A 21,332-nucleotide genomic window follows, 5' to 3' on the forward strand; every position below is an offset into this window, starting at 1 on the left:
AATAAGACATTAAAATATTGCGATCGAGATTATCATCACTAAACAGTATCGATAGTCATTTCCCAAGATGCTTCAGTTGGAGGAACTGGAATTTTACGTTGTTCAATCATGGTACCACTGGGGAGGGGAAGGGAAGAAAGTACCAGTGACCAGAATTATACAGGTATTTTGCGTTTAGTTAATACAGGTAAGTTAAATTACCATGTTAATGTTTAGAGTATATTGGCATATGATTGTGTTATAGTGTTGTTTTGCCTGGTTGTCTTATCACGGTCCGCTGAGTTTGTGTTTACCCGTCAGCGCTAATCAGTGAACCAGTTGGCTAGCTTTAACCGAAGCAGCCTAATTTGAGTTGTTTAGCTGGCTTCATTTTTAATACTTTTAGGTTATGTTGATTAATAATTGGTCACAGTATTTACAGAACATTTGGGCATTCTGCTGATATCTTGCCTTGTGTTAAAATGTTCACTGAAATCGTAACCTAGATAACCTATGATCGTAGGCTACTATAATTTAGCTAGACCGCTAAAGCTTGTATCCCCTGTCAAAGCAAGATAGGATAGCTAGCGTTAGCAAATTCTAATCTGCTGAATGAGCCGTCTAATTTAGCTAACTAGCTAGCGTTAGTTTGGTATCGTATAGCTACAATTTCTTGTTGAAGCACACTTCATAGTTAGCTACTTGGTTGAGTTTTGTTAAAGCTATATTGCTGTCAAATTGACATCGAGTTAATGCATTGAGTCTGTGGCACACTAATGAATTCAGTAATTCTCTACGTTATAGCATGACGACAATGTCAATCCTAGCTAAGATTGGTTAGCTGACTAGCTAGCAGATAATTGTGCTAACCTTTTTACCCATTTAGCTAGCTAGCTAGTCGGTATGACTTACTTGCTCAACCTAACAGTCTCACTAATCTTTAAACCACAACGTATAAAAGAAAGTTAAGATTTAACTTCATCGAAATTGTTGGCAACAATAGCAGTTCCATTTGTCATTACAGATGTGATACAGACAGCTAGCTAGCTAGTGACATCGATAGTCTTCAAGGTCCTGTGGCTGTCAAAACTTCGAAAGTTCTAGAATCTACTAGACATGTCGTAGCTAGCGTTAGTTTGAAAACTGTTCAGCATGTCAAAACTCTTTAAACCATTCGGTCGTTCTGTTTAAAAACAACTAAACAAACACTACTGAATGAAATTAGTGTTAGCTGATCACTAACAGTGCGAGTTCCCTTACCAAATATTCTGCTTAGAAAGAGGAGCAGTTAAGTCCGTTTGTTTTTATTAAATCACGTGTTGAAGGCTGCACATGTTTATAGTTAGGAAATAGTTATTTGTTTCTGTCATATGTAATAATAACATGCCAGCAATATCCAAGGTGTCCCTGAACTGGTTTCCTATTTCGCTGACATCGTTTGTTTTGTTTTGGAACAGTTAGTTACTCCTCAATGACAATAGCCGAAAAATATTCTGTCTGCTTGGCCCAATGTCTTGTAAGTTTAAACTGTGAGTTATTGGTAACTTTTTAAATCTTTGAAAGTAAACCAAAATTGCTAGGCCAATACTGATTACAATGAAGAAATCTTTGAAATATGTATATCTATCTATACATCTGTCCATCCATTAAACCATTCAAATGACTTGAAAAGAATACCTGACAGTTGCCCAAACAACTATGAAGAGGATTGATTTGTCATTTATTTGTTTAATTGTTTTAAGCAATTACAACCACGTGGATAAGTGCATAGGACTGTGGCCTTATCGAGATCATGGGTGAGAATGGCCCTCTCACAGACACATCCATGTTCTTTGAGGATGATGAAGAGGAGGTCGACAGACTGGCCAGAGAGGAGGAGGAGGAGAATGACAAAATGGTTGATTCTGACAAAGAGGATGGCCTAATGCCCGAACCCTCATCTTCAGGAAGGGTGTATGATCGTACCACGGTACTTATTGAGCAGGACCCTATCCACCTGGATGAGGAGGGAGAAGAGGATGTCCACTGTGGGACAGATGAAGATGGTGTGACATTTCTGGCCGATGGAGAAGAGGAGGGGTCCCTGGCCTTTATGGCTGACCCAGACACTATGGCCCAGGGCTATGTGCATCACACCATCTCACCCGACCAGATCCAGTTCATCATCAACCCTGGGTCCACCCCCATGCCCCGCAACATCGAAGGAGCCACTCTCACTCTACACTCAGAGTGCCCAGAGACTAAGCAGAGAGAGGTAAGGTCTTCAGCTGGGTAGAACTTGGTTAAAAATTCACAGAATATGCTCTTCTCACAATGTTCCATCATATGAGGCAGCCATGTGCTTTGGGCAAGAGCTGTAAATCTCTTTTTGCTCACTGCAACATTTGGAATTCTTTTGTTCTTTTCTTTTAGGGATTCCCCCAACATTATAAGATGGTCTGTTAGATAACATGTAAAGGGGAATCTCAAGGAGATCATAATGCCCTTGAGGCCCCTGCTTCCACATGGTTGCATGTGACAGGTTTTTATCCTGACATCTCTCTCAGCTGGTGCTGCAACAAACCCCATGGTCATTGAATCAGCTAAAATCCAAAGCACCAAGATTACAACTCTTTCTAGTCATTTTATAAGGTATCTCTTTCATGTGATAAGCGGTACTATATCCACTTTGCAAATATAGCGGTTTAGTGTGCTGAATCATCCGTCTTGTTTCATTTTGTTCCAGTTTGTTCTGCCTAATCTTGGTTCAGCCTGCAGTCCTGTTGTTTGCAATGCATTTCTCTGTCATCTATTTCCAGTTAAAACCTTATATCAAAATTACCTTTGCTACATTCTGTTTATTTGGTTACAACAGATACATATTTTACATATATAATTTTTATTATTATTATTATTATTATTATTTTTGTAGTACACCAGTTAGTAGGCATCAGGCATTTTGATGAGGGTGGTTGTGTAGTATAAACTGTTAGTATGTAATGGATCTGAAGTTGGTTGTCACTTGAGTTTTCTGGGTGGGGGGAGGGTGGGGCCTAATTTATTAGGCTACTTGATGTCTACATTGGGGAAAGGGATTGGTGGGGGGGAGTTAAGCTGGCATCACCTGTTTAAGGTAATGGACAAAGGGAGCATTTGAGGGGTTAGGTAACCTAAATTATTCAGCTTGTTCCATTTCACTCTAGTTTGTTCTGCCTGATCAAGATCCAGCTCTTTTGGCTATATTTTTATTGGGTAGTCATGATTTTTTTTGAGACAATGTAAGCATGTTTTCCACAGGTTATGTTTGCAGAGGAAAAAAAGCTTTTTTTTTTGCTTTTTTTTTTTTTTACTATTTCTGTTGTCCCTGGGGTAATTTTTGGGATAAACCTTTGCATTTATTTATGCACTACTCCTATTTTGTGGCCTCCTGCAAGCTTTTGTTGTTCCTTTCATTCATTCTGCTTTAGTATAACTAATTTAATGTTATCATCACATCTGATCCAATGGATGTTACCAGAATACATCTTAATTTGCATCGCAGGCAAATGCAAATAACTCCTTTGTGTTCTCAGCCTGTGGGAATGATGTAAAGCGCTGTTTGTTCAGTATGTTACTGTGTAGGAGGAGATGGCTCATATACAACACTCACTCCTCCATTTAGAAATGACTGATATAGGGAAGTGAAAACTGTTTTCAGAATTTATAAATTGATCAAAAAAGAAGGAAAACACTGGGGTTAATATTGTTATATAGGTAAAGATTTATGTGAAATTGCCATTGATAATGAAACATTCAGTGGTTGTAAACAATAATAATTGTAAAACTGAAAACAATACTGTAAAACAAAACAGTATTGAAGTAATCATTATGGGTGAACATATTTAAACAAAAGCTATTAGAATTTGTAGGAAGTCAATTTAACTTGCTTACAGCTGCTGTGAATAAGTTTGAGAATAGAATGGACTGAAAAATTAGAACAAATACTTTTACCAGGCTACTACCCGACCTCTCCACTGTTCTCCATCCCATCCTTCAAAGCCCCTCCGTGCAGAGGGTGCTGCTGTGTACGTTGTTAAATATCAACATTGCTGGGCAACAAACAAGCAGAAACAAATCTTACAGACATGAAAAGTAAACTACAGCAGTATCTATTCTTTAAAAGAACTACCATACACTTATTTCGATGCTTAATGTTTGTTCAGTAACAGAAACTGTCAAAATAGTGTTAAATAAGCAGTAAGTAATTTATGAGAACATTTAACTTTGAGAGCACAGACACACATACACACACACACAGCAGAAACACCAAAACAATTTGACTGCCTGGGCAAAGATATTTTCAGCAGCATCTAAATAAAATAATGCTAACCAGTAGTCTTGGCACCGACTACACATTAGACAACGTTAACCTAACTGCATCATCACAGTAAAATGAGACCATTACCATCTTCGCTTTGAGGTTAAATTGTATATTTAATTCATCTTTTTTCTTTTTTGGAAATCAAAAAAATCAAGCAGGGGTAATTGGCTACCTGTCGAGCAGAAATGAGACTAAGTTCAGAATTTTGAATCTCATTAAATACTATTTTGAGATAAATGGCTTCGGCTGTGTCCCCCACCATAGACTGAAGTGGTATTTTTATTTATTTGTTTGATTATTCTTCAAATTTTTGTGGACATTTAGTTGATACATTTATTTAGTTGAGGCATTTTTTTAAATTTAAAAATAAGTGCACTGCAAACCGATTAGAGCATGTAGTATTTAAATACAGATAATGCAGACAGTAACCAAAAAAGATTAACATAAAATGAACATTTTGCATCTTAATTTTTTGTTACTATTAAACTGTAAGTCATAAACTGCAATAATCCTCAACAGCCACATGATATTGGCCGTCATCCTTCCTGCTCTTTAAATATTGACTAGGCATTGGCCATTGAAAAACCTGTATCGGTTGACCACTACTTTCAGGTCCCATAGTGCTTTTCACCTCTGAAAAGCCACTCTGATATTTATCCTACTTTTATCTGAGGCTCAGTCTAATTTATTGTTTTTAATTTGCTTTTCTTCATGTCATCAGGGAATCATCTGTTTAACATTGCTTATGTTGGCTAGCAGCCTACATGTCCAAGGAGGGATGAGTAAAAATTTTTAATTGATTGTGGTTCATCTGCCACTTCTGTGCAAAGTTCCTCAGCATCACATCAGAAAATCATTTATGGCTGCTTTGTCAATCTCTGTGTTCCTAATGGCATTCATATCTCATGCAGGTGAAGAGGTACCAGTGCACATTTGAGGGCTGTACGCGCACCTACAGCACAGCCGGAAATCTGCGGACACATCAGAAAACGCATCGTGGTGAATATACCTTTGTGTGCAACCAGCAGGGCTGCGGAAAAGCCTTCCTCACCTCCTACAGCCTAAAGATCCATGTTCGCGTCCACACTAAGGAGAAGCCCTTTGAGTGTGACGTACAGGGTTGTGAGAAGGCCTTCAACACACTCTACAGGTGAGGCTCTCTACAGCAGAGTTGCCAACTGAGCAGGATTGCAATTGTTACAGGTACTGTTCCTCTGACAGGTTGCAATGTCTGTAATCAAAGAAGTGTCTTAACTGTCTGAGTTCTATTCTTCAAAGAAGGTATTTAAGTAGTATTAGTAATATGATTTTGATATGCCTTGTTTCACAAATGCGAGTTCCATCCAAAAGATAAAGCTGTAAGCCGTTAGCAACTAAGATAATAGTAACATAATAGCTAGTTAGATTAGCTCAGGCACATTGACATCTGAGTCAGTCACACGGTGGTGAATGCAAATAACACACAGGAACTAGAAGACCTACCTGCTTCTTTAAAATCATGTGTGTGGGAAAATTTTGGGTTCCCCATGAGCTGTGACAGCGAGTGCTGGACAAGGATGGTGTGTTTGCATCATAGGGTATATGTGCGGAAACACACAAACGTGTTAACACATTCAGGGGCGTCATCCAGATGTGCCAATCATTTAAATATTATATTTACCTGTTAGGCAGACACTCTTATCTAAAGTGGCATACAATTATGTTTCAGAGGTAAGGAAATGCCCAAGAATTCCTAATGGTATAGCACGGTGCATTTGGCCAAACGGATTGAACCCATATCCCCCACGGGAGTGGCAGAATTTCAATGGCTTAGACTTAAGATTTAAATGTTGAAATGTAGCATAAGTGAAGCAAATTGAATGTTCCTTATTATTCTATTTATTTTGTACCTTTTATAATAGATGGTTTTCAGTTGTGTAGCAAATTGTGACCTATTGCCTTTTGTTTTTATCAGCCTTACATAGAGTTATGCCAAACATCTATACCATACCAGATGTTCTATCAAGGGAATAGAACTTACTTGAACTTATTCTGACTAGACATTAAGGTCTATGGTACCGTTACACCCCAGAAGTCACATTTCGGTTCACACACAATTTGGACATCACGGTTATGTACAGGTTCGATACAACAGGAAAAAAAAACAACAACAAAAGCCGCCAAATGCGTGAACTACGTTGCTTTATATTTAATTTGAACAGACATGGTACAAGTTAGTTTGTTCCACCTTTTGTTGTATAGTTCCCTCCTGAGGTATTTGGTGCAGCCTGCAGTGTATTAAGCAGTAAAATGTAAACAGTGAACATACACCCTCTCATAGATCATATTTTTTATGTAGGCCACTTATCCAGAGCAGAAAGGTTGACACTGGGAGCCTCACAGAGGCTGCATGTTTAACAGATTTCAAGATCACAGAAAGGAATGGTTGGAGTTATGACATCAACTCATTCCCTTTGCAGCCTATATAGCTAAAAGAAAATGTAGTTGGAGTCAAATAGATACACACACTTGCTGGTGCTGGATTCTTCATTTGTGAAATACTGACTTAAGTTCACAGCATATTGATTCAGTATAATGTTTGAAATTTACAAGCTCACTAACTGATTCATTGAGATCATCTAGTCCCTATGCTATGAAAATATTTCATGGTGTCTGGTTCACCAAAACGCCTAACTACTATTAGTTTACTATTGCATAATAGTATGTTATATCAGTACAAAGCAAAGAATACATTGGCTTATGTATGGTTAAAAAAAAAAATTAAAAAGTAAAACAAACAAACAAAAACAAAAAAATAAATAGCATTTTAGAGTCATAATATTTTAGTGACTGTTGAACAAGGCTTTATTCCTCTAAATTATGTTGTTAATGAAAGTTTTAATAATAATTTTCATTAACCATGCTTGGATGTGTCTTTTGGGACACAGGCTTTTCCTGACTGTTGGAATGCTCTTTCATCAGGCTGAAAGCGCATCAACGGTTGCACACAGGAAAGACGTTTAACTGTGAATCAGAAGGATGCACCAAGTATTTTACCACACTCAGTGACCTGAGGAAGCACATTCGTACTCACACAGGGGAGAAGCCATTTCGGTGAGTTTACACACTTTAGTACTATTCAGATGGAATTAGTTTTCTGGACATGTGTCTATAAAGAAATTGTACCACAGGACCCCTGTATTGTTTATGAACAGTTTGCATGGCATAAATTATGGAGATGGGAGTAACTACTCAGTTGCCTTTTTCTGTCACACAAAAAATACATAATGCATAGTTTTTGCTGGTCATCACTACAAAACATTATTGCTGCATGAAGTATTAATTAAATATATTTATATAAGGCTGTTATGAACTAGAAGACTTAGATTTGATCTAGTATCATTACTCCTCCATTACCCTATGCATATATTTAATAAATATGATATTTAATAAAATTGATATTTCAACTTATACTAACAATAACTTTGGTTTGAACATTGGCAGGCTACATAAATGTAGTAGAATCTGCCTAAAGCTACCAGAAGTGTAGAACGTAGATCTTTAGGCCGTAGGAGGTGAGAAAGGCCTTTGGCAACATAATGTCAAAGTATATAATGCAAGAAATGCTTCCTCAGCATCTCTATGCTTCTCTATGCTTCCTCAAGCAATTCTATGCTTGAGAGAAAGTACAAAAGCATCTCTATGCTTCCTCAAGCAATTCTATGCTTGAGAGAAAGTACAAAAGCTCCTTTTCAATGGCATATGATGGAATGTTTCCTGACATGACAATTTGCAAGGGATTTAAATAACCTGGTGTTCTTTTAACTGTGATTTTATAAATAAAGAAATAATTTTCTTAAAGCACTGGAATCTTTACTAATGCTGGAGTACACAGTCCACTAAAATGACTGACATAACAGATTCTGGCAGGACTAAATTAACTGAGGAACCTGGGTAATAATTACATTACCCCACCTCACCAAGTAAAACTAATCTAGTTCGAACAGGCCTGTATGCACTACATTAGTGTAAATGCTTTCAAAACAGTGACACTTTTGTTAACAACCTTTAAATCAAACAGCATTATTTTTTCTTCCTTCAGAGTGTTTCTCCATCATGTTCTCAATAATACAGACTGTTTAAGCAATTATAACACAAGAAGGGGTGTGTTACAAGAAATATTACAGCTTGTGCCATAGATCAAATTACAGCTATGATGTTATTCACAATAACACACAAACCCGAGTGTTCATACTTGGAATTTAACGTGCGTCTGCCGTCACACTCTCCCTCAGAGTGGTATCTCAGTGGTCAAGGTACTTGACTAGTAATCAGAAAGTTGCCAGTTCAAGTCCCACCTCTGCCAACTAGCCACTTAACCCTCATTTGCTCAAGTTGTATTCATACATAATTGTAAGTTGCTTTGGATAAAAGCATCAGCTAAATTCCATAAATGTTAATGCATGCTAGCCATTACTTAGCAACACATCAGTGATCATGATATACTAAAAAAAAAAAAAAAATGTTGATAACGATGATAAGCTTTTGGTATTTTTACTCAAGGATAGATTTAACAGCCTGTAACAGAGCAGAAATAAACACAACAGCATCTAGCCAGTGAGTCAGTTTTGGCTTGCACATCAAAGTACACACCTATTTCCTACTACAAAGCTTTGTTTGAGCTACCGTAACTGAACAAGGCTGTGAAAACTAGGGAAAATGAGTGGAACCAGCGAGTGGCACAAAAGCAAAAGTGAACTTGAAATGTCCTGCAAAGCAAAGGAGATTCCTGACAAAAAAGTTACCATATCAGTTCTATGGAAGTGTCTTGGATATTTGAAAATTGATGAAGCACAGATTAAGACGGACTGCAAAATATGTTGGTTGGTGCAAAACAAGACAGGAAACAGCAAAACTTTTTGACAAATCTTTTTGCAGCCCATGATTTGTCCATCCATGTTTTAATTTGCCCAGTAGGGCTTTACCAAAATAACAAATTTTGTCATCTTTTGCAGCCATTATCCCATATGAAAAGCAATTTAAAATGAGCAAGGATATAACGAGCACAGTGTCAATGATGTAACAAGTGCAGATGTAGCATATTGACTGGTTTACAGTGTTTGCACAATTTCCATTACATTCTAAATACAGAATGTTTATATTTTTGCAAATAATCTGTATTCTAAAGTTTAACTAATTTAGGCCTCAGTCATTAAAAAGATAATCTCCAAGATGGCAGCATTATCAAATTATATGTTGTCATAAATATCGATATTGGTCAATATGGGGAAAGATTTATTGTGGTCATGTTTTTTGCCATACTGCCAAGCCCTACTTCCAGTCCTGAGCCTTTCTATGGAATTGTCAGAAAGTCACAAAGCAACAAATCTACAAGGCCCATAACATCACATCTTCTCTACAGTGTTGTAATGTTGGATGAATGGTTTCACCATCCTGCATTTAGGCTTGGTTCTAGAACCATCTGAGCATCTCTTCTCTACTTTCCACATTGTTCTTTCTTCCTTCTTCTCTATCTATATCCAGGCTCACTATGAAGACTGCCAACTTCTACATATCAGTTCAATGTTGATGCTTATTTTGAGGAAATGTGTGTCAAAACAAGGGAAATCATTTTCCTTATTTATGGAAATATTGATTTATTTTTTTAATAATTTTAGAATAAAGATTTTTAGCATGTCTGTGTAAACAATGGAAATGAACAATGGAAATATGGGGATGTATATGACCATTCTTGTTCAGTGCACTATCACCTTCTCTCCAGATGTGATCATAATGGCTGCGGTAAAGCGTTTGCTGCTAGTCACCACCTGAAAACACACGTGCGGACACACACTGGTAAGACTGTGTTTCATCATTTTAACTTTCACAGAAAGAGGAACGGCATTACCACTTACGAGACAAGTCAGTCTGTTCTATTGTTTCACTGACACACCAGACTGTCAAAATGAGGCAAGGTGTAGTGCATTATGTACATTTGAAATGTTCACAAACTTAAGAGAGAAAACAAATCTGAAGATACTAGACAATCACTGGCTCCTTGCAACAAAACTAAGTAAATAAAAATGTCTCTTTGATTGATTGGGGGGGGGAGTGCGTGTGCCTGTGCTTGTATGTATGTCATCTCCCCAACATCTTTTTTTTGCCCTCATATAGCCCCATATCATCACACTCCTCCCACTGTGCTTCATAGTCAGGACTGTGCATTCATTGTGGTACTCCTGACTGTGTTTATGACAGACATACTGGACCTCATCAAATGTATCTTGATCTCATCTGACCAAAGAATGTACAATATTCATCAGGCTTCTTTACTGTGTTCGTTTCATGCAAAGTTTAATCTTGCAGTTTTGTGCCAAACTGGTTTGTTTTTTTGTTTTTTTTTGTTTTGTTTTTTTTTGTTTTTTTGTTTTTTCTTCTTCTATGCCATCCCTAGAGACTGACTTTCTGCAATGTCCTTTGGACTGTCTGAATCAGATTTTTCAGTGCCTCTGGCAATTATTTTCCCTGTGGATCCATGATGCAGACATGCATATAGACAGCCCAGGGGTCCAAAATTGAGTTATTTTGTTTGTGATCATTTAATAACCATGTTAATGCAGCAGAAGTGAATATACCTGTGATCACTGTTAGTTAGAAAACCTGTGATCATTGAAACAAAATGGAGTACACTTGTGTTTTTCAATTAGCCTAACTGCATGAAGTTTGTATTTTGGGTCCTGTCTTTTCAATATAGTCTTTCTAAAGTATTTTTTTTATTTTGCATATAAGAAAATAGTGTAGTGTTATTTGTTAACTTAGAAATAAGGGAATTATTAAGAAGTGATACAGTTTTGAATCATTTGACATTTAAGTGATATTGTACAGGGGTGAACTTAGTTATGTTGTATACCCTGCATGCATGCCTATATTTTTCCTCCCAGTGTATAGAAGCTCCATTTTCTTTCTCCCTGATTCCTCTACAGGAGAAAAGCCCTTTTTCTGCCCTAGTGACGGCTGTGAGAAGACATTCAGTTCACAGTACAGTCTGAAGAGTCACATTCGTGGCCATGATAAGGGTCCACCTTACACAGTTAACCTCAACCATCCTCTCTCAGAGGTGAATTGCTTCTCTTTCATTTCTGAACACAAAATGTGTGAAAAGAGGGTAGGGGAGGGGGAGGGGAGGGGAGGGGAAACATTCATTACATGATAGTTTTCAGTGACTCTGGTACTAGAGGGATGGACCAAACCTTGCTGGATGCTGGTCCTCCAAAAGTTGGAAACCCTGCTTTTGAAAATACACCCACAATTGCACTTCTGAAACACTTGTTTAAAACACTCAAATTATGCTTAATCCTCTCTAAATGGCAGCAAGTCATACATAACTATATAGTACACTCAACTTTGTTACATATTTGGATGGATAATGTGTATAAGTTAAGATTTTAGATTAACTACCCAAATAGAAGTTATAGATATAAATATATATGCACACCAACCACAAGTGTGTGTGTGTGTGTGTGTGTGTGTGTGTGTGTATATGTATGTTTGTGTGTGTGTGTGTATATATGTATGTGTGTGTGTGTGTGTGTGTGTGTGTGTGTGTGTGTATATATGTATGTGTGTGTGTGTGTATATATATATATATATATATATATATATATCATCACAAAACAGTTTGTCTTTTGTGGTGTACACTAGTTGTATTTTTCACTGATTAGCAGGCTTTGCAAGCTTAATAGATCCTCTCGTTGGTAATTACAGGATGCAAATCACTCGTTGTGCCTCAGTGATTTGAGCCTCATTTCTACAGACTCTGAGCTCCGTGAGAATGTCAGCAATGTGAGTATTTTCATTTCTGGGAACATTTTCTTCATATCTCTGAACCCCTAAAATCAACATCTACCTGTTTGGCAAAATAATATTTATCTTACTTTATTCAAAATGACAGTTGGAGGCAGCACAAAGTATTTGGGAACAGGGTTTTTTATTCTTCTTTTCCGTCTTAATTTTCTTCTTTTCATTGATTGTTTTTGTCCTGTATTGTGAATCTGCAGCCAACTATATGATTCAAATGTGAGAATTTTATTGTCTTAAAACTGTAAACTAACAGATTTTGAGTTATCCCAGTGCAAAATTCACAAGGTGCCAATGCTTTATGATGCAATTATGGAAAAATATTTTGGCTGGCAGAAAATGTAAGGGTCTGGTGGATCTTCCTGCCACAGCAGTATCTGAAGCAAAAACTTCAGACCCTGATAAAATAATATCATTGAGCTGTTTATGTAATAATATAATTTAGCTTTTTAGCATTTGTCATCCATTGTTCATTTGTCTGCCTCTCACCACACAATGTACATATTACAGTCTCAGAACTTGGACCTGAATAATGTCACTCCTGTGAGGATATTTGAACTAATGTTCCAAAGCCCTGAAAACAGTATCAGTCAAGATGAGGCAAATCCTTCAGGCAAGTACCTCACAAGATTCATTATGTTTTGTGCTATGTTTCCTATATGTGCCATGTATGCCATCACTATCTTGCGTTGTTTTTCTGCACTTCCAGATAACTATGTGGAGACTTACGGCTTGGAGACACCATCGCAGCCAGCTGTGTCTGATGCATCTGCTCTCCTTTCCTTCTCTCAGCTGCATTCATCCTCCTCTTCATCTAGCTCTCTTTCAACCCCAGTCTTAGAGGCTTCCACTCAGCCTGGTTCTTCATCTTCTCAAACAGCCTCTGGTACAAGCAGCTCTACGTCTACCCCTCCACAGTCTGCCCCCTTCCCCTCGGTTCTCCATAATTCACTGCAGACACCAGAAGTGCCCGCTCCCCTTGCATCCAGTGCTACCCAACACTATGCACCAGTGTTGCCACCAGCCCTGGCCAGCTCCTTGCCAGTTTCTGCCCCAGCTGTGGTCAGCATCTCCAGCCCTGCCTCAGCGACAACCATCAACACAGGGGCAGCAGCAGTCGTAACGCACACAGTGCCTTTAGCAGCTAGCACCAGCCTAGCTCCTGCGCCCACCATCACCATTGCACCCACGCAGGGCCTACTACAGCCCAGCCTCGTCATGGCTGACCAGAACTTGCAGTGGATTCTTAGCAGTGCTGCCAATGCACAGCACAACTCTGAACAGCAGGTTGGTGTCAGGCACAGTTGTGAGGTACACAATTCCTGCCAATTCATGTCCTACCTTTTTTGATTGTGCTTTATATAAATATAATGCAGAACCAAAATGGGTTATCTTCAGTAATTGGAGTGTAATAGTGAAATCTACCTGAATTCACCTTGAGATTAGAGCTGAATGATTTGGGGGAAAATATCTAATTGTGATTTTTCTGACCAGGTGATTAACTATGTTCTGGAAATAAAACTTAGTTTGCATTCATGGCCACATATCTAATATCTTCCCAGCATAATTCAAAACTTACCTTGCTCCTAAATTAATCAGAAGAAATTGTACTACCTTTTATGTAATTGGTGCTGTTATATGTGTAATTATTGTTATGGTGGAATTATGAATAAAATGTAAAGTTGAAAAAATAATCTTGACATTTTTAATAACATATATTTAAGACTCCAGCTCTTGAAGCTAAAAAACTGCATTTCAGTTGCATCTATACATTTCTATTTCAGTATAAAATTGATTAATCATTCTGCTCTTTTGTTCTATATGACATTTCTTCTACTTAGGGCCCCAAAGTGGAGAAGGTCTTCTTTACAACAGCCATACCTGTAGGCGGACATTCAGGTATGATCAAATGTGCATCTGTTATTTGCAATTCACTTGTCATGTAGCTGTTGTGACTGTTTCTGCAATAATATAGAGATATAAATGCTTGAGGAAGAGTAACTGCTGTTGTGTATGTGATGGGTTTTTTGTTTCATGTGCCTTAGGGAACCCTGTGCAGCAAATAGGCCTTAGTGTCCCAGTCATCATCATTAAGCAGGAGGAAGCTTGCCAATGTCAGTGTGCATGCAGAGACTCAGCTAAAGAAAGGAGCTCCAGCCTCAGTGCTGCCTCCTCACAGCAGGAGCCGAAAGACACTTCTATGCCTCCTGTCCCTCCCCCTCCTCCTCCGCCACCTCCGCCCCTGCAGGTTTCACAGTGCTGTGCTTCCAAAGGGAGCTCTGTTTTTTCCCCACAACAGCACCCGCCTGCGAACACCTCTGCCTCAACTCAGACATTCCACAGTGAGCCCCTAGCTTCCAACCCTTCCACAGACAGCCTGGCTGGTGTCGATGTGGTGGACCTCCTCAGCCCAGAGACGACAGCTAACATTGAGGCTCTGTTAATGGTTGCTGATGACTTCTCCATGGGTGAGGGCAGCAGTAACAATGACACCTAGAGGAAACTAAGAAAGTACTTCACCACCCCTGCCCTGCCAAGTCACTTCTTTGCCTCACCCTTGGGTCTTAATTGGCCCTGACATCTCTTTATTTCTTATGAAGTTTTGATCCAGTGCATAAGTCATGTTTATAAGTATAAAAATGCTTATCTAGGATCAATTTAAGTAATGATTATATGGATGGGGGAGCCAATCCTAGAGGCTTATTATATGTGAGCCTTGAGCTAATATTTTAGTCACAGTGCATTGAGATTCATTTCAGTATGTACTTTAGGCAGCCTTGCAGACAAGGAGCTCTCCCCTCTGACAACAAAATGCGTGTTAGTCATTTGTCTGAAATTATTTTACCTTTTGCACTGTATTACAGTAGATGTCCCAAGCTACCTTATAATTTGCTAATAGTCTGTTTAAACCAGTATAACAATCATATAGCTAGGCAGTTAAATGAATAATAGCACATCACAAAGAAAGATTATAAGGATGAAGCAAATGTGGGTTGTAAAACATGAATATTAGACAAGGGGCATCTCTTAACTTTTAAGAGTAAAAGCAATATTGTAAATCTTAAATATTCAGAGGAATAAAACACTTTGTCAGATTGAATCAGACTACTTAGTATAGTTTGGAGTAGAATGGGCAGATTTTAAAGGTACAGGACAGTTACCAGAGTCAAGAAATCAAAGCACTGAGGAGTGTTGAACTAAGCAAGATGATATAAACCTTCACCAAGCATAAGATTTTTTAGACCAACTACACTGAAATTTCACAACTTAAAATTTTCACATGTGAATGACCAGAATATACTGCATGTCAACTTAATTGGCATGTCCAGCACTTTGAAAGGAAAGCAAAGCCCTTTCAGTTATTGCAGTCTTTTTACACCCACCACATGCCATGATATAGGAATGGTATTTTATGTGTAATTGAATAGAAGAACTACAGTACCCAAGAAATGTGATTCAGATATAATCTTGAAGCAGTTTCTGTCAACAGAAGGTGACAAATTGCTTGCCTTTAAAATATGTCTGATAGGTATGTTTGGTTGGTTGCCTGAAACTTTGGTATTTAATTTTTAAATGTTAATTTATTAAAATACTTAATTTCTATCATCTGATCAATGCAGTGCATATTATACATAATTTAGCTCTTATTTTTCACCATATCTTGGTGGACCAGGTTATGTCTTTTGTTTTTATCTGCTTAATGTGTATTGCTTCTTTTATTTTTTTCTTCTTGCCTTTGGGTTGCAGGTCAGGCATGTTAATGGAGCTGGAGTTACCCAGCCCTGTTCCTGCTGTGGCGTTACAGATTTCAGCCTTTGTTTAACTCTTCTGCCTTTATTTAAACCCATGTACATCTATTTATGGCCTGCTCAGGGATATAAAAAATTGAGGTAGAAACATCTGTGCTGTCCCTGAAACAACATAAAATGAACAGAAGTGTAAGAGCTTCATCTGTTGTCTTACAACTGTGTGCACATTACCAAACCCAGGTTTAGATAATCCAGAAAACAATTAGTTAACTTGCCTGCACCCGTACACCTCCCTGTTCATACACCACTGCTGTATAGAGAGGTTCTAAGGAGCTGATTTTAATGTAAATATAATGTAGTACATTTGAAATTATAAATGTTTAAACCTTTAGATTGTATTTGTATTTTTGTATAGAACCGGGGGGGGTGGGGAGGTCACACTTTGGGTTTAAAATGGAGGATATGACAATGCACTGCCCTTTTTTTTTTGCGCAACCCAACTGGTCACCAGTTCACCATGCAGTAATGCTTGTAATGTTTGTTTTTTGAAGAAATATTTTCATGTTTGGATATGGTGTGCTGGTGTGCATTATGGCATTAAATATCTTACCATATTCCCCAGATCTACTCTTGATAACACTGCCTTACAGCTTTGATACAGGGAGATTTTATATATATATATATACACACACGCACTTAGCTGTACATCATTTGATATTTGCTTCAAACTTGTCAAAGCTCAACAGTCCTCACAGACACTAGTAAAATGCCTCTCATTACAACATGGCATTCAAGAAAAGAAAATTGGTTAAATCATACATTTTATTTTGGGATCGTTTGAGTCAGTGCCATGAAATTGTTACTCAGTTGTAAAAATTGTTAACCATAAATTTACTTCTAAAGTGTATGCACATAGTTACCTCACAATACACATGGAGACAGAGTCTGTCAGTTTAACATGTTGGTTCTTTCTTCTAAAATATTCCCAGGATTTTGACAGACTAAAAAGAAATCTGCTTGTGAATGATTGTGCCAGTTAAGACATATGGTATGTCTTTTTAGTATGAAGAGTGTTTGGACAAAAGTTATAGGATTATTCAATTTTTACATGCTCAGAAATGAGTATCCTGGTGGAAATTCACTTTACTGTCTAAATGAGGAGAACTCCTGGGATAATTTTCCTCTTCATTTCCTTCCCACAATGATACAAATTGAGTCCAAAAACTACTTGGAAGTTATATGAACTTAGAGTATTATACGTTACATGCATGCATTTTCTTCCCTTTTTTTGTTATAGTGAGATCTATGCAAAATGTACATTTCCCATACTTCATGAGCCCCTATTACTCAACCAAGTTTCAGCTCTTTGTAAATACCATATTAAGTAACCTTTTGCTTCATTGTTGTGAGTCACCACTAGTTTAAATCAATTAACTACATAGACTGCATAAGGCATGCTACTCTGCAGGATGTGAAATATCCAGTCTCTAAAGGTGGCTTAAGGTAGTCAGGAGCTAGCCATTTATACTCATCCCTTTTAATCTTCTGTTTCATATGACTGACCTAGGTATTACATTCTAATGTTTATATGGGCATTGTAATCTTTTGGTAGTTGTCTTTTTACAGATGTTTTGTGGTGCCCAAAACATTGTTGTTAGCACATGTAGTTCAATAGGCAATCTTCACACAAGTCAGTAATTCTGTTGTAAGAATTGCCATTTTCAAATTTCTGGTTGACCTTTGGATTAAAGTTGTACATGAACCCTTGTATCTTTTAAGCAACCATTAAGTCCAGAGTTCATCCTTTTAACCAACCTAGTTCAAGCCACTGGTTCTTTTTAAATCCATCTTTCTTTTAACATTTATTATTGTTTCATTTATCCAAAAGTTATTCAGCTAAAAGAAAATGGTAGCATGGGTTGTAAAATTAGAGGAATGGTGCAAGAGTTATCAGATGGGGAAAACATGCTTCCACCAGACCACCTTTTGGGTATCAAGTGTGAACAAAATATAATGGAGCTGTATTTTTAAAAGGAGTGTATGGTTTGTTTAAAAAAAACAACAAAAAAAACCACTTGTTTTGTATAAAGTATTATGGCAAAGTAATAACTTTTTGAATTAAGCAATATATGAGTGAAATCTTGACATTTGCCTTCATTAACTTGTCATTCATTGCAAGATTATTTATTGAAATATCAAAGCACAATGAAGATTAAGAATTTAAGATACCAATTGTAGAGAAAAAACAAATCATCTTAATTACTCTGCTCTTGAAATGATGCATCACAGAGGCCTTTTTCCTGCAAATATTTCAACAGAGTGACAATTTAAATAAAATCGTCCAGATTGGATGTGGTAAATTTAAAAAAAATTTAAAAAAAAAAAAAAAAAAAAACATTTTACCTTTACAATTCTCTGAATGGCTACGAGATCTTTAAAGACTGCGTCACATAACGTTATCCTTTCTTTCATCACCGCCATAGATGTATCTAGAACTTCAAGAGCATCTTGGAACTGAAAGACACAGGTCTGATATAATTAATTTAATCAAATATCTTCTACAAATTAATTAGATCTTCAAAAATAAATCTCACCTGAATTTGAGGAGAATCTGTCTGCTTATTGGAATCATCACGGTCTATCTGTTTATCTGTAATAAGTAAAAGGTAATGCAAATCAAGGCTTAGCTTTATTTATTGATATATAAATCAGTTTAATCGTGTTGCTCACCTACATACGTCGCCATTAGCAATTTAGAATACAAAAAAATAACTGCGTATTTATTTACTCTAGCTAATAGAGCTAACTGGCTACACATGTTAATTGCTTGTCGTTGATTGACGCTAAACCAGGACAGGGTTTTATTGACGCGTTTGATGTGTACAATTTCTGGTGTGGCATTTTGCAAAGTAAAAATATTCTGTGCTGTTAATGGAGAATAATCCATAAGCAAGAGAGTTATCTTTCCCTTGAAAAACTTGTCTGTAGTTTCAGAAAGTTTGATCATAAGGGTTTGAGAAGTCAGATACTACACACTTTATGTGACTTACGTTCGCAAGTTTCAACCCGTAGGAAATCTGCAATATTCTACAAGCAAACGGTCTGTTTCTATAAATTCTGTAACTATCAATGAGATATTGTTGTAGTTATTTGACGCTTGATTAGCTAACTAGGACTGTGCGAGCTGTAACTTATTGACATAGGTCTTTTATTTTGGAAATACTAAGGATTGCTATAGCCGGCTTCACTGAGTTTACTACGAAAGGCCAGGATGCGGTCACGTTACTGAATATAGTAATCTATGAGCTTGTACGGTTTTGTTCGTACTTTATTTTTATCACATGTATACCCTCATAACCTGGCCAGGATAGAAGCTATGTGTAAAGAACTTAAGGCAACGGTTCTACGTTTATTACCGCAAGCTTCAAATGGGCCACTGTCGCAAATCGGGGACAAACAAGGTAGGTCCCGCTAATATTAGCCGATGCACAAAATGAGGCAATACAACTAGTGTATGGTCTGTTGGCTGGCTAATGAATTAAACACATTCTTTTGTTTCCTTCATATAATCCAGATAGACTACAAATCCTGAAATCAACAGCAAAGGCGTTAAAAGATGGAAACGTTGTGGCAGTTCCTACAGACACAATTTATGGTTTGGCTTGCTTGGCTCAAAACTCAGCAGCCATTGAGAAGTTGTATAATATCAAAGGGAGAAATGTCAATAAACCTTTAGCCATTTGTGTCGGAGAAGTACAAGACATATATAAGTGAGTTTTCTACCATTTCATTTGGCTCCCTTGTTTGAATTATTACATCCTGATTGTATATTTTGTTTTCAGGTATTGTAAAGTGGTTGTAAAAGAAGAGCTTCTTAATGATCTGTTTCCTGGTCCAGTAACACTGGTCCTTGAAAGGTCTGCCACACTGAACTCGGACCTCAATCCATTTACTAAGGTGATGCCTCATGTAAATGCACTATATTTTTACAATATCTGGCAAGCACATTATCTATATCTTTGAATTGTCACACTACTGTGTGTGTGTTTGACTGATCCATAGCTTGTAGGAGTCCGCATCCCAGACCACCCATTTATAAGACGCTTGTGTCAGATGTGTAATGAGCCACTTGCTCTAACAAGTGCTAATGTTAGTAATCAGGCCAGCACTGTTGCTGTTCATGTGAGTAAAGAACTTGATTACAGCTTTGCCCTCTACTCAAGGGATCAGATGTGGATATGCTTTTATTGTGGATTTGCTTTCATTATATCCTGCAAAATTAGGAGTTTGAGGAACTGTGGCCAAGCCTGGCCGTTGTAGTAGATGGTGGACCTATTGCAGACCAGAGTCGCCTGGGCTCAACAGTGGTAGACCTCTCTGTCCCTGACAAATATCGTATCATAAGAACTGGCTGGTGAGCATCCTCCTCTAAACAAAAATATCAACTTTTTAATTGTTAAAATCTAAATATTTATGGCTAATAAATTACACGTACTACCCTTGCTGTTAATACTATGTTAATCCTTTATTCTTATTTCCACTCACAAATGTAATAATTGTGGATTTTCCATGTTTAACCATTTGTGTGTTTTCTTTTTCTCACAGCGCATGTTTGGCCACAGTTGATGTACTTGAGAACAAATGTGGATTATCAAAGGATTATTTTAGTTAATACGTTTTTAGATCTCCACTGCCTATCTGATGTGCACAACCCATGAATGTTTAACACAGGCCAAGAAAATTCTAAGTATTTGGATGTAGAACCCAACTGAAAGTAGCCAGAAAATCTCAGGAAATTGGATCATACTCATCAATGAGAATATTAACCTATTACCTATTGGATTTTACACTTTGACATGATTGGGGATATCTTGGGCTTTTACTTAAGAGTAAATCATACATTTTTGGGACTTTATCCACTATGAAGGTGACGCACTGAAACAAAGTTGGTAAATCTTTTTATTTCCTTCTAGGCCCGTCTCTCAGCACATCGAAGTGTTTAATACTTTTGTTGGTGGATAATAATGGAATCATTATTTTCTCATAACACAGAATATTGGACTTTTAGCATCAAATTTGCAACTAGCAGGAAGTGTTTTCCTTTTTTTTTTTCTTTTTTTTTTTTTTTCATTCAATCTTTTATTTATTTGCATTTGATATACCGTACTCTCTGGAAGAGTTGTTGAAAATTTAAACAAAAGATGGATCTAATGTGAATGGTGCAAGTAACACTGCTCTGTTTCATTGAGGACCAAAGATGCTTCATTTATTCATCTGACTGTACACAGTTTTGGTTAGTTCTGCAATATTGCAAATGTCAGTAATCAGTGCCAGTTTGTTTAATAGAATGTATGTAAACTAATACAAATTAAAGTACATCTTAATCCATTTACTTTGTACACTGATTTGTTTATTTGTACATTGTTTTG

General features: G+C 37.3%; 2 protein-coding genes and 1 long non-coding RNA gene across 7 annotated transcripts; 2 read left to right on the forward strand and 1 right to left on the reverse strand.

Moving 5' to 3' along the window:
* The first annotated feature begins 43 nt into the window (after nucleotides 1–43).
* On the forward strand, nucleotides 44–17,685 carry mtf1 (metal-regulatory transcription factor 1). Of its 4 annotated transcripts, XM_027011035.3 has the most exons (11): nucleotides 44–187; nucleotides 1,722–2,233; nucleotides 5,230–5,468; nucleotides 7,280–7,411; nucleotides 10,080–10,153; nucleotides 11,281–11,414; nucleotides 12,062–12,139; nucleotides 12,665–12,767; nucleotides 12,864–13,441; nucleotides 13,996–14,053; nucleotides 14,200–17,685. In XM_027011035.3, the coding sequence occupies exons 2-11, from the start codon at nucleotides 1,772–1,774 to the stop codon at nucleotides 14,649–14,651; spliced, it is 2,310 nt and encodes a 769-aa protein (XP_026866836.2). In that variant the 5' UTR covers nucleotides 44–187; nucleotides 1,722–1,771; the 3' UTR covers nucleotides 14,652–17,685. The 4 variants fall into 4 exon arrangements, with proteins under 4 accessions (XP_026866836.2, XP_026866833.2, XP_081552366.1 ...); XM_027011032.3 differs by having other exon boundaries at nucleotides 12,665–13,441; XM_027011033.3 differs by having other exon boundaries at nucleotides 71–163; nucleotides 12,665–13,441.
* Nucleotides 17,686–18,060: 375 nt separating this feature from the next.
* LOC145651143 (uncharacterized) lies at nucleotides 18,061–19,100 on the reverse strand. Its single transcript, XR_014116902.1, has 4 exons — nucleotides 18,954–19,100; nucleotides 18,498–18,553; nucleotides 18,307–18,417; nucleotides 18,061–18,203 (listed from the first exon to the last, which is right to left on the reverse strand). It is a non-coding gene; the product is annotated as an uncharacterized LOC145651143 (long non-coding RNA).
* Nucleotides 19,101–19,130: 30 nt separating this feature from the next.
* Nucleotides 19,131–21,291, forward strand: yrdc (yrdC N(6)-threonylcarbamoyltransferase domain containing). Of its 2 annotated transcripts, XM_027011036.3 has the most exons (6): nucleotides 19,132–19,364; nucleotides 19,478–19,673; nucleotides 19,746–19,860; nucleotides 19,966–20,085; nucleotides 20,187–20,317; nucleotides 20,509–21,291. In XM_027011036.3, exons 1-6 carry the CDS (start codon nucleotides 19,205–19,207, stop codon nucleotides 20,573–20,575), a joined length of 789 nt encoding a protein of 262 aa, XP_026866837.2. In that variant the 5' UTR covers nucleotides 19,132–19,204; the 3' UTR covers nucleotides 20,576–21,291. The 2 variants fall into 2 exon arrangements, with proteins under 2 accessions (XP_026866838.2, XP_026866837.2); XM_027011037.3 differs by lacking the exon at nucleotides 19,966–20,085 and having other exon boundaries at nucleotides 19,131–19,364.
* Nucleotides 21,292–21,332: the final 41 nt, after the last annotated feature.

The sequence above is a fragment of the Electrophorus electricus genome, chromosome 14 (genome assembly GCF_041902795.1).
Source record: "Electrophorus electricus isolate QZ-2024a chromosome 14, ASM4190279v1, whole genome shotgun sequence".
NCBI classification, from domain to species: Eukaryota; Metazoa; Chordata; class Actinopteri; order Gymnotiformes; family Gymnotidae; genus Electrophorus; species Electrophorus electricus.